Below are 14,620 nucleotides of genomic sequence, written 5' to 3'. Positions count from 1 at the left end.
GACCTCATGGGTCATGGGACTCCTAATTTTAAGTCCATGGCTCTTCCCTATCAAATAAAATGACATCATTAATAGTTTTTTTTTTCTAAACTTAGAGTTTATTAGTCATTGAAACAGAAACACTTGTGTCAAACCGGGCAAACTTGTACACATACGCCTCTCTCTCACTCTCTCTCTCCTCTCTCTCTAAGGGTACATAAAACACTTCTTCTGAGGACATGTAACTTGGCGTTATCAAGTAGTCTATCCAGCAACCACAGGTATGCTCAGCCAGATGACAAGCTGAAAAAAATATTTTCGTATTAAGTCCTCTTCCACAGAAAAGCTTCCTGTGGAGAAACTAGAATGGCGAGGGTTTCTGAAGAAGTTTCACAAAGGTGGCCTGCCAGCAGTGCGTGAGGTCTCTACCCTTTCTTTTTTTTTTTTTTTTTTTTTTTTTTCGGGATCTGCCCAGCTGATACCCCTGTTTCCTCTCAATGAGCATGAAGCTTTGGGTCTAAGTTTGTTTACCACCAGGGTAAACTGTTGTCTCTTTGTATTCTTATCAGGAGGCACTTTGGGGGCTCACTATGTCCCCATGTCTTCACAGGCACTGAAAGTGATACATACACACACACACACACACACACACACACACACACACACTTTGTGTAGACACTGTGATCACTGCTTTCTGTCATTGTTAATCCATCCCTTAGCACGTCACATAACACGCTAGATTTATGGATGCGTGTTATTTTCTAGAAACAAGTTATATTGTTTCATTCTGTCTCCCCCATCCACCTTACTTTTCCTCCCTGACCTTACTTTTCAACTACTAATACCCATGCCTTTGAAGCTGTCCTTTTATTGAAAGGAATAAGTTAGGACATTCACCGTGAGGTGGGTGGGTCACCTTTCCCATAAGGGTCACATGGCATGTTTACTGTGTTGAGTACAGGGGAATCATTTCAGGAGCAAGACCATTCACTGATGCCCAGTATACTTTGTCAGTCTCAGGCTGTACGCTTGCCACGCACTGTAACACTTTATAAGGAAGAGATGTTTAAAAGTGACGTCTTCTTCGAAAAGCACCCGTCGGTTGTTTGCTGAAACTGAATCTGCTGCAGGCGCTAAGACTCTAGCCCGTCCTCTTGTGAGTCTACACTTATGGTAGAACCTTGGCTACTGGTATCAACATTTTCATAGGACTTTTGGTCTTTGGCAAAGTTGATGAAGACCTGAATATTTTTTTCAAGGAAATGAGAGACATTAGTGCCTTGTCTACAAAAGAAGAAAGCAGTTTATTATTATTATTTTTATATTAATTACAATTTATTCACTTTGTATCCCAGCTGTAGCCCCCCCTCATTTCCTCCCAATCCCACCCTCCCTCCGTCATCTCCTCCCTGCCCTCCCCCTCCTTCCCCCCCACTGATAGGGGAGGTCCACCTCTCCCTCTATCTGACCCTAGCCTATCAGGTCTCATCAGGACTGGTGCATTGTCTTCCTCGGTGGCCTGGTAAAGCTGCTCAGTTTTAATTCTCTCTCCCAGCCTTCCTCTCCTATCTTCTCCTCTCTCCCCCACACACACCCTTGCTCACTGGCTTGCTCACTGGCTTGCTCGCTTCCCGCTCTCCCTAACTCCTTTTCTTCTCCTCCCGTAGCTGTCCTCTCACGAGTTGAGAAAGGTTTCACCAGGACATGCTCAGATGTTTATGCACGCCACCTGAGAAGTCCTTCTAGACAACCAGCTTCAACTGCACTTTTAAAATAATGTCCATTTCTGGGACTATGCCTATATTTTTGTCACAGTCTAAATTTAAAGCTATACTTAAGGATCTATTAGTCACATATCTATAAACCCTATGATCTACATTGATATCTTTGTCACATATGGATAAGAAGCCCAGCTTGATGCTCTATCAAATGTTTGGATAGAAATGTCAGGAGAGAATTCATTACTTTCAGGAAGTAATGCACTAAAATAAAATTTGTCAAAAACTCCCATTATGTTAAGTTTCCTAGTTATCCAACAGGCAGGTCTCTTTACATGCTTAAAATCATTAAACCTATTAATTGTAGATTTATCTCAATGTCACTGAGAGTCTAGTTTTCCAAAGCATGATGATGCTCAACGTTGGTCTAATAAGTCTAAGCCTACCTCCTCAGTTTTGTCAAAGCCATATTTGTCTTAGGTCCCTATAAAATATTAATCCATAAAGCACAGCACTATCCCTTATTTCTGTAGGTCTCGTTGGTTGTTGGTTGAGCTATGTAAAACTTAGCACAGAGATGATGGATGACCTAGGCAGCTGCTAGCATTGAGTGGAAAAGTAGTTAAGATGTATAAGAGAAAGAAATTCCACATTTGCTATATTAAGTGTGTGAATTTATTAAACCTAAGAGCCTGTATATTCTCTCTCATTCACCCCACACACCCTAATTCAGGAACCCGATTAATGGAAACCTTCGTTACAAAACCTACCAAGAAGAAAGTAGAGGAAGCAATAATAGCTAATTATTTTGTAGGTGACAGCGATTTCCTGCTTTCTAAGTACATGTAAACATTCATGGAAGAAGGTGCCATATACAATGGAAATAAATACCTTCATTTCTCCATTAAAAATAGTTAATGCCTTTTATATCTATTTTTTTAAATGTCTCCAATGCAGTTGGAAATAAATTAAGCTCTTTGCTAAGGTTTTCAGGTGCAAGATTAGACACCGATTTAATTAAAAGTAAATTAAATGCCATTAAAAAGACATAAGCGGGATGCATGAGAACCAACGCCTGGCACCGGGCCACGGATCATGGCACACTTCTTACCTCTTCCAGAGTGGTCTGGCTCACGAGGAAATTCGTGATATTTAAAGCAGTCTTGTTGGTTTCCAGGAGGTCAAAAATGTTTGCTACTCCTCCAGCTGTGACTGGTACATGGTACTCCAGCATGCTGAGATGCTGATCCTGCAGGAACCAAAAGGAAGCCAGCTCAACCAGGTTTCACTTTATGGAGAGCTGGGGAAAATGCTGAAAGTTGTTCCTTCTGGGGTGGGGTTTGGGGGAGAGGGCCGTGCTGGTGGTGTAAACACTGAGCATATTTGGAAACTAACAGCTTGTAGAGATGAGATGAAAATTTTTGTGAACATCAGGGAGAAAGCAAACGAAAAAGCTAATGAAAAATTTCAAAACATCCCGGATTCATGGATAGTTCGAAAGTCACATTGTCATCTATGGGGGCGTGGGACCCTGTGGGATGTGGCCCGCACATCAGGTTATGCCCAGCTTGTCGGTCAGTTTTAGGAGATTTGCTGTTACGTTAAATCGGGCTGAAATCCCAGGACTTGGCTGCTCAAATGATAGGAGCTAAAAAATGTTAGATTTCAGTAGTGTTGTCTAGAAGCTTTTCTTCCCCGATTGATGTTCCCTACTTTTCTCGATTCACCTTAAAAGGCTTTTCAGTTTTTAAACTTTCATCACTAGGATCATTTACTTCATAATCTGTTGCTACTGCCTGATGTTCTGAATCATTCATCATTTAGCAACTGTTTTTTAGGGGTTGTTTGTTTGCTTGCTTGCTTTTCTTCAAGGCATCTCTCGAGCTCCACCTCTCCTCTCTCTTTGCATCACTGCTACTCTCATCGCATACACTACCGATTTGCTGTTTCTCACTCCACATATGAGTTGCTGCAGCAGCACCCTTGCCTGGAAACTAGACATGCTGATTTCTGGCACGAAGCAGCTATGGAATCGGTTCTGAATACTAGTTAGATCCAATGTTGTTTCACCCAGGAGTCCACTCCTGGGGCATCTGTAGATCCTACCCAGATGGTCCTTTTCAGCCTGGTATTCACGACTTCCTCTTTCTCCGCTCCTTGTCTGGAGCCTGTCCCATAAATGTGTGCTCATTGTGCCTGTCCACGTCAACTGGCCTTCCTTCTTATTTACTTCTCAAGTGAACATTCCAGGCATTTCTATCTAGGCATGTAGGCTCTACTGCAGAGCTTTGGGTAGCTCTAGGTCTGTGCCCAGGAGGCGCATACCAGGAAAAATGTAATCTCAATTCAGTAAATAAACATTTCAACAAGCAAGTGACTGAATGAGTGAGGCCAACAGAGTTTATACAGGAAAGGTGTTTTTAATTTTTGATTCTGATGACAAAAACATGGGCTCTGATAAGAATGTTGAAAGCTAATATTCCTAGAGAAATGATCCAAGTTTTGGGAGATTTTGGCAAAAAAAATGTTTTATAAAGATAAAATAATTATTTTAAAAATGCACTTTTGCTGTCTAGTATCACTTCACATTAATATAATGGCCTACAGTTTACAAAGACACCAGACATTTTCTACACCAGTTTTGTAAAATAAATGTTTATTCCTGCTTACAAATAAAAAAAAAAAAATATGGAGTTCGGAGATGTTGAATGTCTCCGTAGATACCTCATCTGCACGGGCAGGCTCAACTCACAGGTTTCCAATCTCTTTTCATTATCCTACTTTGATTCCCCTTTAAAAACAATTATTTGTCATCCTCAAGTTGTACAAATTACCTGTCTATCAAGGATGTTATACTGATGTTTTCTGTGCCAAGTACATTATGTAGGTGCTACATGAAACTCAAATGTGTATATCCCTGTATGTCCATCTGTTTGGTTTTACTGGATAAGCCAGAAGAAGCCAGATCTGTGATCTTTCAATCACTTTGAGAGCTGAGGATTGCTCAGACCTTTGTGAGTTTATTTTTCAAAGGAGAGGAACAAAGCAGATAAAAATCTCTCAGCTGCAGGATTGTGAGCTTACAAATTTTTTTTTTTGTAAGAAATGCTGTCAGTCATATAATGCCTGTCATCCCTCAGTTCCCTAATGTATGTATGTTATTATTAAACTGGTAATGTATACAACATGAAAACAAATCCAGTATGGCCAAAAAGATGGCAAGAAAGAAATTGATTCACCTATGAAAAATAACTAGATTAATTTAAAATACCCACCACAATATATAATGTAATCTGGGGGTTTGACTTGTTTGTTTAAAGTTTAAATCTTGAATTAATGGGTTAGGATGAATAACAAAGCTGTGATCCATGAGGAAATAACAAATACACACCTTGTTATCATTGGAAAAGCTAGGCAAGGTCAAAAGGTATAGACATCACTTACCTTTAAGTATGTTTTTGGAAAGTGCAGCTGCATAAACCTCGTGAGGGTTTCCATGTTCACTTTATTATTCTTCAAGTGAACCTTGACAGTAAATCCACGTCCAAACCTAAAAGTGCAAAATACAGTATGAGTTACATTTTGCCAAAATAGCTCCCCTGGAATTCTAGATAATGAAATTGGTCCCAAGCCAACCATTATGGCCCCTTTTCTTATATAAAGACTATCATTTTGCCATAAAAGTTCAGAGCATGTTGCAAACTGGAAATAGTTCAGTGCCATGTTTTTTGTTTGTTTGTTTGTTTTTCATTTCTGCCTCTATACTGTGTCAGAATCTTTGTGTAAAAGCAACAGCGGGATGAAAATACACAATCTTGGCTTTCTTTGACAATCATCAGTTTGCAATGGTAGATGTCAATTCCAGGAGTTAAATTCCTACTGAGTTAGAAGACGGTCTTGAGAGGCCAGTCATTAGAGATTTGATGTCAGCCATGAAGATTAAAGACACAATGATTCCAACACTAATATGGTGTCAGTGTGCTGGTGTTAACTACCCTAAGCTCAGAGTTTATAAACAGGCTATGACAATCCTACAAACAACTCAACTTCTCTGTCATCATCTTGTCTTTATTTCAGATAGCAACTTCGATAAAACAATTAAGTTGCTGTATGGAAAGCTGTAAAGTATCCTGTAGTCGGGAGAGTCACATAGATATTATAAATCACGTACACCTGGGAATATAAACTAATAATTTAATTCTAATGTGATGCTAATATGATATTTATGCATCCTTCCCCAATGCATTCTTGATTAAAAGGTTTTCAATGTGGTGAAAATGTTAAATAGCTTGCAGAAAGCTTGTGCAAATGGCAAATGAGCGTGGTAGATTAAAAAATCTATCCCCTCATGTACGTGTCAAGTCTAATTTGTTATTGGGTACATTCTTGAAAGTACTTCCTGGGAGCATTTTAGTTGTAAATGATTTATTATTGTGACTATTAGGAGCTCCAAACCCTGTAAGACTTGGGGATTTTAGCTAAAAAACACAAAAAACTTTCAACAAAATCATTTAAATTTAGAGTGGATCAATGATTGCTTCCAACGAGGAGGGTCTTCATCTCAGTCTTTTTATCCATTGCGTAGTGGATGCTGGGGTACAGTACCTGTTGGAGCAATTTCCCTACATCCTGTGCAAACAGCACATTTGTTGGTTACCTGCTCTTTATGTGTTGCAGAGATCCAATGCACTGGAACCTTCCGTTCACCATAATGGCCAGCCGGGTACAAAGGGCTTCACATTCTTCCATGCTGAAAGAGGAAGCAGATCCCTATCAACAGCCAGGGCACAGGATATGGGGTTGAAGTTCATAAGCATATGTTTAACTAGTTCTTTATAGCACCGTAGCCATCGCCCTTGAGAGCTCTCTTGAGACAGCTCAGCTGTTGAGGGCTAGGATCACAACCAAAATGACAAAAAAAAAAAAATCTCTCTTGAGAAAGAGCAAAAAAAAAAATAAATTAAAATATAAAGTAAACATATTCAGATGGGGTGTATTACTGTCCCCTTACACTTGAAGCCATCTCTCTTGTGTGGAACACCTCTACTGTCCAACCTGATAGTCCTTTCAAGCTCGTTCCATTCAAGCTTTGACTCAAGACCTACATTTCCTGCGATGCATTTCAAAAATGGCCCAGAGCATCTTTTATTCTATCTCATATTCCAGTTGACTTGGTTTGGGGGGTGGTTTACAACTAGTTAACTTGTACCTGGTTACAAGATCTCTCATTTTACGGACGATGGTACCTAGGGAGAGTCCCAGTTATCACCCTGTTCATGCCATTTCGGAGGTTGGTGGGAATAAAATGAATTGTTCCAGGGTGATGGACGCAAAGCTGGGATACAGACAGGGTCTCTCGGTAATGAACAGATCTAATTAGTTTCTGCCGTGTGATCACTATAATGAAAGGTGAACTTAATCCAAATCGTAATGAAAGGCTAATGTCCAAGAGAGGCATAGGTAAAATGCTTCAGTGTCTCTCATACTTAGGAGATTAGTAGGGCTATTTTGTAGAAGAGAGCCATCTAAACGGATTCAGGAGGGCCTGGTGAGATGAGAACCTGAGAGGATTTGTGAAGACTACCTCAGGAAGAAGGCACATACAAAGAAATGCGTGGAGAGAGGAAGCAGTGTGTGTGGACATGGGGCCAGTGGTCATTTAGCCTCACTAATAGAAGGGAGTCTTGTGTGGGAAAGGAGGAAGGATTCTGAAAGGCAGTAGGGAACAGCAGCTGAGAATAAGCAGGTCTTAAGTCATGGTAAACTGCCTCGTGGTAAAATGTCTGCTGAGACTCTGTGGCTTGTCCTGCCATGGCACCCTCACTGTGAAACCCCAGCCTTAACCTTCTGCAAGCATGCAATACTCCAAAGGGGCTGGGGAGAGGGCTCAGTGGGTATAGGCACTTGCCTCCAAGCTCGTCTGCCTGAGACTAGTCTCTGGGACCCACATGGTGGAAGGAAAAAGGACTTTTTCAAACTGGCCTCTGACTCCTACATGCAAACACAGACACACACACACACACACACACACACACACACACACACACGCACACAGAGAGAGAGAGAGAGAGAGAGGGAAACAGACAGACAGACAGGCAGACACAAAACCTTGAAAACGAAATACTCCAGACAATGGAGGGTGGTCACATGTCACACAGGACTCCCTCGAGCCCTGACTCAGTTTACCTGTGGGATGTGAGGATGACAGAGCACTTGTTCTGTACCTCTTCTGAAATGATCCTCCAGAGGTGCCGTTTTGACTTGGGATCCATCCCAGAGCTTGGCTCATCCTTAATAGAGGATTACCAGAAAAATTTATCAAATTAATTCATCTTTGATGAGGCTCTTTATAAGAACCACTGCGTCTCAACTCCCTGGGAACAGAAATCGTTTTTTTGAGGTCCTGTGACTAACTTGTTTTATACATAATGGGCTTTTTCTGCTGCTGTCAAAAGCTCAAAATTAAGCATTTTAAATTGTCAGTCTGTTTAAAGAAGTGTTTCAAGTGAAGCTGACACCATGTTACTGTATATCCGTCTCTTATGTTTCCCTGGGAAAGAAAAAAATCTGCTTCAATTACCAGGAGAGCGGAGTTTTCACATTTAATTCTACGTTCTCACATATATATTTGAAGCTCCATCAACAAGATTGCCATCTTTCTACTGAGAGTGGGATTGTGGCTGTGAGCGATAATATGCCATGTGAAGCAGACGAAAACATAACTTGACATTTCAGTGAATATGTTCCACATGTATTTTTAGGGTTTTGTTATTAATTGAAATTTAAGACACTTTGGAAAAATAAAAATAAGATTTGTAGAAGGCGCCAAGTGGGGGGAAAAAAATCCACAATATTTTTCAAAGCAAATGAGGCTTTGAAAGATTTGGAGAGGAAAGAAAGGTATGCTTTAAAAATGCAACAATAGATAATGTAAACAAGCAAGAATGGATCCCAACAGGTGTTATATTAGAAACAAATTATAGGTCAAGATTAGAGAAAAAGAATTTCAAAATGTATGTGTGAGGGAAAGAATCGGGTCATCAGCCACTCACTCTGCATCGCAGTATGCTAATTTAAACAAAGCAACGGCCGGCCATTACTTTGGGGAAATGATGAAGGAGGTGTTGTCACCATTCTATTTTTGCAGAAAATGGAATATGTGGTAAATATCTACAGAAGAAGGTCAGCGTCTTCCTCCTGTAGCCTGTATTTCTTCTGCTCATTACGACATAACATTTACATGGCGCTCTTACATGCAAACAGCTTTGTGTCTTTTATCTCACAGGATGCCCCAGGACTGTTTTGTTCAATTTAAAGGATGCTTACACAATAGGGTTCCATTATAAACATTGACTGGCAGCGATGTAATGCATTATGAGCTTCCGGTATTCTGGAAGGATGGTCTGTCTAGGCAGTTTAAATGATTGGAACCGCTGTGTGACTTAATCCTTAGAATAATGTGGTGATTTATAACTGGATTTTACTGCATGCGGTTAAGGTCCTTTTAAAATCTGGAGGTCCTTGAATGAAGGCAATCTTCCAAAATAAGGACGTGTTTATTTCTCTGAAATAAAGGCCCCTTTGCTTGGTTGGGCCTGGGGAGCAGAACACTCTATCATTTGTCTGTGCAATTTATATTTTCAGGTGATCAATTAAATTTTGCAGCTCTTAACAAAATATAAATGTGGAACGCATTTCTTGATCTTCTCCCGAGTTCACGTAAAACAACATAGTGTTTTTTCTATCACTTCACAAGCTAAGTAACTCATACTTTTAAGCTACAAAGGAATATAACTTTAGCACAACACTTTGTTCTAAAATGTGCCTTTCTTCCTCAGAAAAAAATTGGAAACTGGTAGTCCGCTTAATCAGTACCTAACAAAAATATGATTTCACCAATAAGTGGGAATTAAATTCGGACTCATTCTGTAACTTATTTGAAACCCCTGCGTTGGTGACAGCTAGTCCCCCACTCACACGCTGAGTTTTTTTCTCTGCAGCCTCCCCAGCCATTGCTTCAGACAAAAAATATTTCCCTCGAACAATGTCATGATAATAAATTCTTCTCGAATACCAGTTCTCCTAATGTGGAGGTATGTGTGCTTTGACGGTAACCGGCACACAGTGAGACCGTGCTGGATGTTGACAGCGCTGCTCTTGGGGTGACGACACACAGGCCTGGATGTGCTGCTCTAGTTATAAGGCCGTGTTCTTATTGTCTCCCTTACCAGCAGGAGGATGGATGGTTTCCCGATTAAGGCCAGTGCGGTGGACAGCTTCCTTTTTGTGCCATAGCTGCACATAGAGGTAGATCTGTCCTTGTAGGGCATCAAGTGAAGCCTCCTGAGGAGCTTATGAACAGTCTGTGGATAAGAAGAGGAGGAATTAGGCAACCCGCCCCTTGCCCAAACCCATAGAGCACCAAAGGGAACAAAACATGTCCGTGAATAGAAACGTTTCTCATGGAGAGTACAGGCCTAGAAGAAATAAAAATATTTAAATTCAACGTAGGTTTTATTTTCAGCTTTAAAAGACTGCTTATAAATGAACACTTCCTATAAAGGAAGAAAAAACAGTTTCCTGGAGATATGTTTTCAAATGGGACCATTCCGCCCAAATGTTTGTATGTGTTTACAGTTGCAGACTGTACCTTATGCTGCTACCACAGGGTTCTCCTCCAAAGTTTACAAGATCAAGAGAACTAAGACAGCATTCAAAGGCAGGCTCCCATTGACTGTCACCCCGCTTCATCTTTCATCTTACTGATCCGTGAGTTGTCAGAAAGACTTTAGGTCTATTTAAAACTGACCTGCTATTAAAACTGTCACACACAGGTTCTTGCAGTTTATTTCTGTAGCTAAGTAACCTAGCAAATGATGAATCCTAGTTGGATGTTCCCATCAGGTCTCCAGAGTTTGAAGAACAAAGGAATGTGCCCAAGAGTTTAGTCATTCCATTACAAAAATAAATTGTTGCAGTGGCACATAGAGCAACTGAATAAAAGTCCAAAGCAAGGTTGGTGTTGTAACTAAGTGGTAGGCTATATGCTTAGCATCTCTGAAGCCCTGGGTTCAATCCTCTACACTAATTTTAAGAAAAAAGTGAAAGAAAAAAAAAGTAGGACTTGGGCATTTTGCAGAGAATCACGTGAACCAATGTTTATTTGAATAGTTAAAAAACACAAGCATCACCAGTCAAGGTTTGACTTGGAGCCAAACATAATGTGAATATCCATTTAAAAGAACTTAGCAAACTCAGGCCAAGAAGCTTCAAAAGCCGAGCTTGAAAGCAGATGTGGATATAGACTGCACCATCAAGCCAAGTTGGGGCACCGGCCAGAGGGCCATTATGGTTTCCCACGTGGTATGATGGCTTTGCTAGGGATATCATGAGAGGAGGAGCAGAAACCCCAGTGGTCTTCCAATTAGGCAGTCTTTTACATATATACTCACTTCTTTAATGTCTTTCTCTGGAATCCCATGCACTCTGGCATAGAAATACAAGTGCTCTTCCACAGTTACCAGATCATCTAAGGCATCCTCCTGAGGACAGTAGCCAACCAATGAGCTGTGAGAATCCACATGACCCAGGGATCTAAGTGAAGAAGATCAGAACATATAAGTTTGTAAGCGTAGGTCTCTAAGTATTTGTTTAGTGGCTTTGTCTTGGCTAAGGTAGACAAAAATTTTGATAAAAGGGCCAAAATAAATCTCATTGTCAGAGTCACAGTTAAGGTTTAAAAAATAAACTTCCGGTCACTTTCATGATCCCCTCCTTAGGCCATGAAGATTTAATAACACAGTCATGAAATCACATGAAAGTCCATTTCAATTATGTTTTGCTCAATAAGTAGAAGTATTGGTTTGTACCCGCTCTTATTCCTGATCAGAATGTTTCCGCCAGAAGGAATTATGTCTCCAGTCAGCATCTTAAATATAGTGGTTTTTCCTGCTCCGTTCACACCAAGGAGGCCAAAGCACTGAGATGGGGAGAGAGGAAAAGAAGATGTAAGCTTTAGAGACATGTCGCTGTAGCAGCTCCATCCTCCTCCCTGGGTGAGGCATCTTCCCAGGAAGAAAAAATCACTAGATTTTGTTCTGAATAGTATACTGTTCTGCTGGCATTTGCTAAAACTTTCTTTTCTAAAACAAATGAGTATTACAGGTTCTTTTCCCTCTAAGCATCTGAACATCTGTATATAGAGAAGGTCTGCTTTACATATGCTCTAGTGCCCCTTTATGTGACAGGATAAATTACCCCTCAAGTAAGATGTGTTAACTAAAAGAGGAAGTTACAATTACAGATTACACGTGATTTACACAAAATCACAACTTCACTGAAAAAGCCACCAATGCAATAATTTGTCATTGAATGAATTTGATGCATGCAGTCTCTAGCTCTGCCCAGAAAACTAAAGGGAAATAGCCATATTCTTTTTCTTCTTTCAAAGCCATCTCAATCTTGTGTCTGTAAAAACCATAAGAATAGAAGTGTACGCATGTTAAGATGTACCGTCTGAAAATGGCCATCTTTCTGGCAGACTTTGAATAGGCCTAGGAGTGATAGGTGCCAGAAAGCATCCTGAACAAGCTTCCTGCTGATAGTACACTCCAGAGACAGCAACAGTAGAATAGGCTCAGATCATGCTGTGTGCTGAGGATGAACCCTCCTCTGGAAACAGCAGAGAATCACATGGCAAACACACACACACACACACACACACACACACACACACACACACACGCTAAGCCCATGAAAATACTCAGGGCTTGAGTTTTCTATTTGCAGAAGAAGACAAAACAAAAACAGAAACATGGCCCCCTACCTCTCCCGCAGGTATCCCAAGGCTGATGTTGTTGACAGCTATAATCTTTTTGTGGATAAGTTGGTAGGTCTTTGTGAGACGATGGAGTTGGACCAGGTCAAACTCAGCTGCACCACCCTCGACTCTTAATCTCTCAGCCCGCACATCTTCGTCTTCAGCTACTGTCTCCATGATAGGCGAAGATGTGAATTTTCTGAAGAAGAGCCTAAAAACAAGACCCACTGATTTTATACAGCAAACGCCACCCAGTCTGGACACTTTAATGCTCTCACATCCCTGATAGAATGCTACCTACCTACTATGAGGCTGCTCTTACATTTGTTGCGCTATCCTGTTTAAATAATGTAAGCAGCCATCAGCACGTTCTCCCCACATTTTCTACAGTGCTTGTAAATTGTATTCACTTTCCATGTATGAAATGTCTATAGATATGTTGTTAAAATTGAGAATAATCCCGGTTTCAGTAGCAATGAGATGCGTGTCTGAGAGTGAGCTTCCGACAGGGAGTTCAGCGTCATTAGTAGAACTCAGCACATATGAGCCCAAGGTCTGTCACCTACCTTATCACTGTAACAACTGTCTTCTCCCTCTGACCCCTTTTTGTACTTCCTCCTTTTTGTCTCTCCTACTCCTATTGCTCCTTTTCTTTCTCCATCTCTTCTTCCTCTTCCTATTTACTGTGCTAAGTCTAAAATGAGATATACCTTCTTAACAATATTCTCTTTTCTCTCCTTATTTTTTCAGGGGAGGGAGATAGAACCCAACATGGCACTGCTGGGCATTAGCAGGTCTCTCCCCTTAAATCATCTATAATACGAGCCCCACTTATTTTTTTATGTATTCTATTTACAACTCATCTAAGACTCAGGAAATGATTTGGGATTATCAGCCCTGCAGATTCAGTAGGTCCCAGCCTCATCTCAGTGTCTTGCCCAACCAACAAGAAGTCAAAGGAAAAGAAACATTTTAAAATTCCACCAAATAAGTCATTGCAGGTCCTCCCTCAAAATACCTGCTTCTTTTAAGCACAGTCCTGGGATTCCAAACCATGGTGTTTTCCTTATAGCTCCTCTAGTCTAAAAGCCCACTTACGAGGTCAGTCTCCAAACACTGAAAATGCTTTGGAAACCTCAGTCATGGACCGCTTTTTTCTGCCTCCTTCCATCTCTCTTGTAAACTTCAACATTACCAACATTTCTCAGTAATCTCAAGCTGCTCCTGTGTCTCTGACTCTTGCGTCTCGGTCTACAAAAATAACACCTGCTTAGATGTCACGTGGTTTCCCTGGTTCGCCTTTAGACTGCCATTCGTTTGTCAAGTAAAATCCAAACCAGATCTCTGTAGTAAGCATTCAAGAGATGCCAGAACCTTCCAGCCACACTGTAAGCCTAAATGGCCTACCATCTCATTGTATTTATTCAGTCTTCTAATCAAACTGTATCATCTTTACCTAAGTAGTCTACAATATTTTTCTCTTTCTTCTTTCTTTTATTATTACTTAATAAAAATTTGTAGGTTTTACTAGGTAATGCAGGTACATATTAAAGTTCAAATGGCACTAGAAAATAGAATGTGGGAAGTAATCAGTCATCAAGCAACACTGACAATCAAGATAATCTATTATAAGAAGGTAAATTTCTCCTTAACTCATGTGGTAACATAGAGTACTCATTTCTTCTTCTTTTTTTTTTTTTAGTACTCATTTCTTAACCTTTCACTTTTACCTAATAAATATTTGAACAAATACAACATAGATAGTTGGATCGTTCCCTCTGTGTGTACAGGTTTTATGTGTGTGTGTGTGTGTGTGTGTGTGTGTGTGTGTGTGTTTGATTGTATATGCGCAGGTATACTTGACCAAGCACAGTCATGCATGGGTGCTGGGTGTTCTGCTCTACCACTCCCCACTGTATTGCTCTGAGGCAGAGTTCCCTCACTGAGCCTAGAGCTTGCAGTCCTGGCTAGACTGATGATGAGAGAAAGCCCCAGGGATCTGTCTGTCACCCTACAACCAACAGTGCCAGGGTCACAGGTGTCTGCTGTGATGTGCAGGGCTTTTCATGCAGGTGGTGAGCGTCTGAACCCAGGTTCTATGCTT

At 40.7% G+C, this 14,620-nt stretch overlaps 1 protein-coding gene across 1 annotated transcript in view; it reads right to left on the bottom strand.

The window, feature by feature from the left end:
* Window positions 1–1,112: 1,112 nt before the first annotated feature.
* Abca12 (ATP binding cassette subfamily A member 12) overlaps window positions 1,113–14,620 on the bottom strand; it is a 161,862-nt gene continuing 148,354 nt past the window's right edge. The window contains exons 45-53 of the mRNA XM_055616847.1: window positions 12,523–12,727; window positions 11,567–11,676; window positions 11,150–11,291; window positions 9,926–10,060; window positions 7,884–7,987; window positions 6,355–6,447; window positions 5,142–5,247; window positions 2,809–2,946; window positions 1,113–1,220 (exon numbers count right to left, since the gene is read on the bottom strand). Coding sequence (XP_055472822.1) covers window positions 1,113–1,220; window positions 2,809–2,946; window positions 5,142–5,247; window positions 6,355–6,447; window positions 7,884–7,987; window positions 9,926–10,060; window positions 11,150–11,291; window positions 11,567–11,676; window positions 12,523–12,727 — 1,141 coding nt within the window. The remainder of the gene's footprint in view (window positions 1,221–2,808; window positions 2,947–5,141; window positions 5,248–6,354; window positions 6,448–7,883; window positions 7,988–9,925; window positions 10,061–11,149; window positions 11,292–11,566; window positions 11,677–12,522; window positions 12,728–14,620) is intronic.

The sequence above is a fragment of the Psammomys obesus genome, unplaced genomic scaffold (assembly GCF_907164565.1).
Source record: "Psammomys obesus unplaced genomic scaffold, mPsaObe1.curated_primary_1811, whole genome shotgun sequence".
In the NCBI taxonomy this organism is placed as follows: Eukaryota; Metazoa; Chordata; class Mammalia; order Rodentia; family Muridae; genus Psammomys; species Psammomys obesus.
Note: the sequence above shows the minus strand (reverse complement) of the source record. Positions and strands in the feature narration are given on the sequence as shown.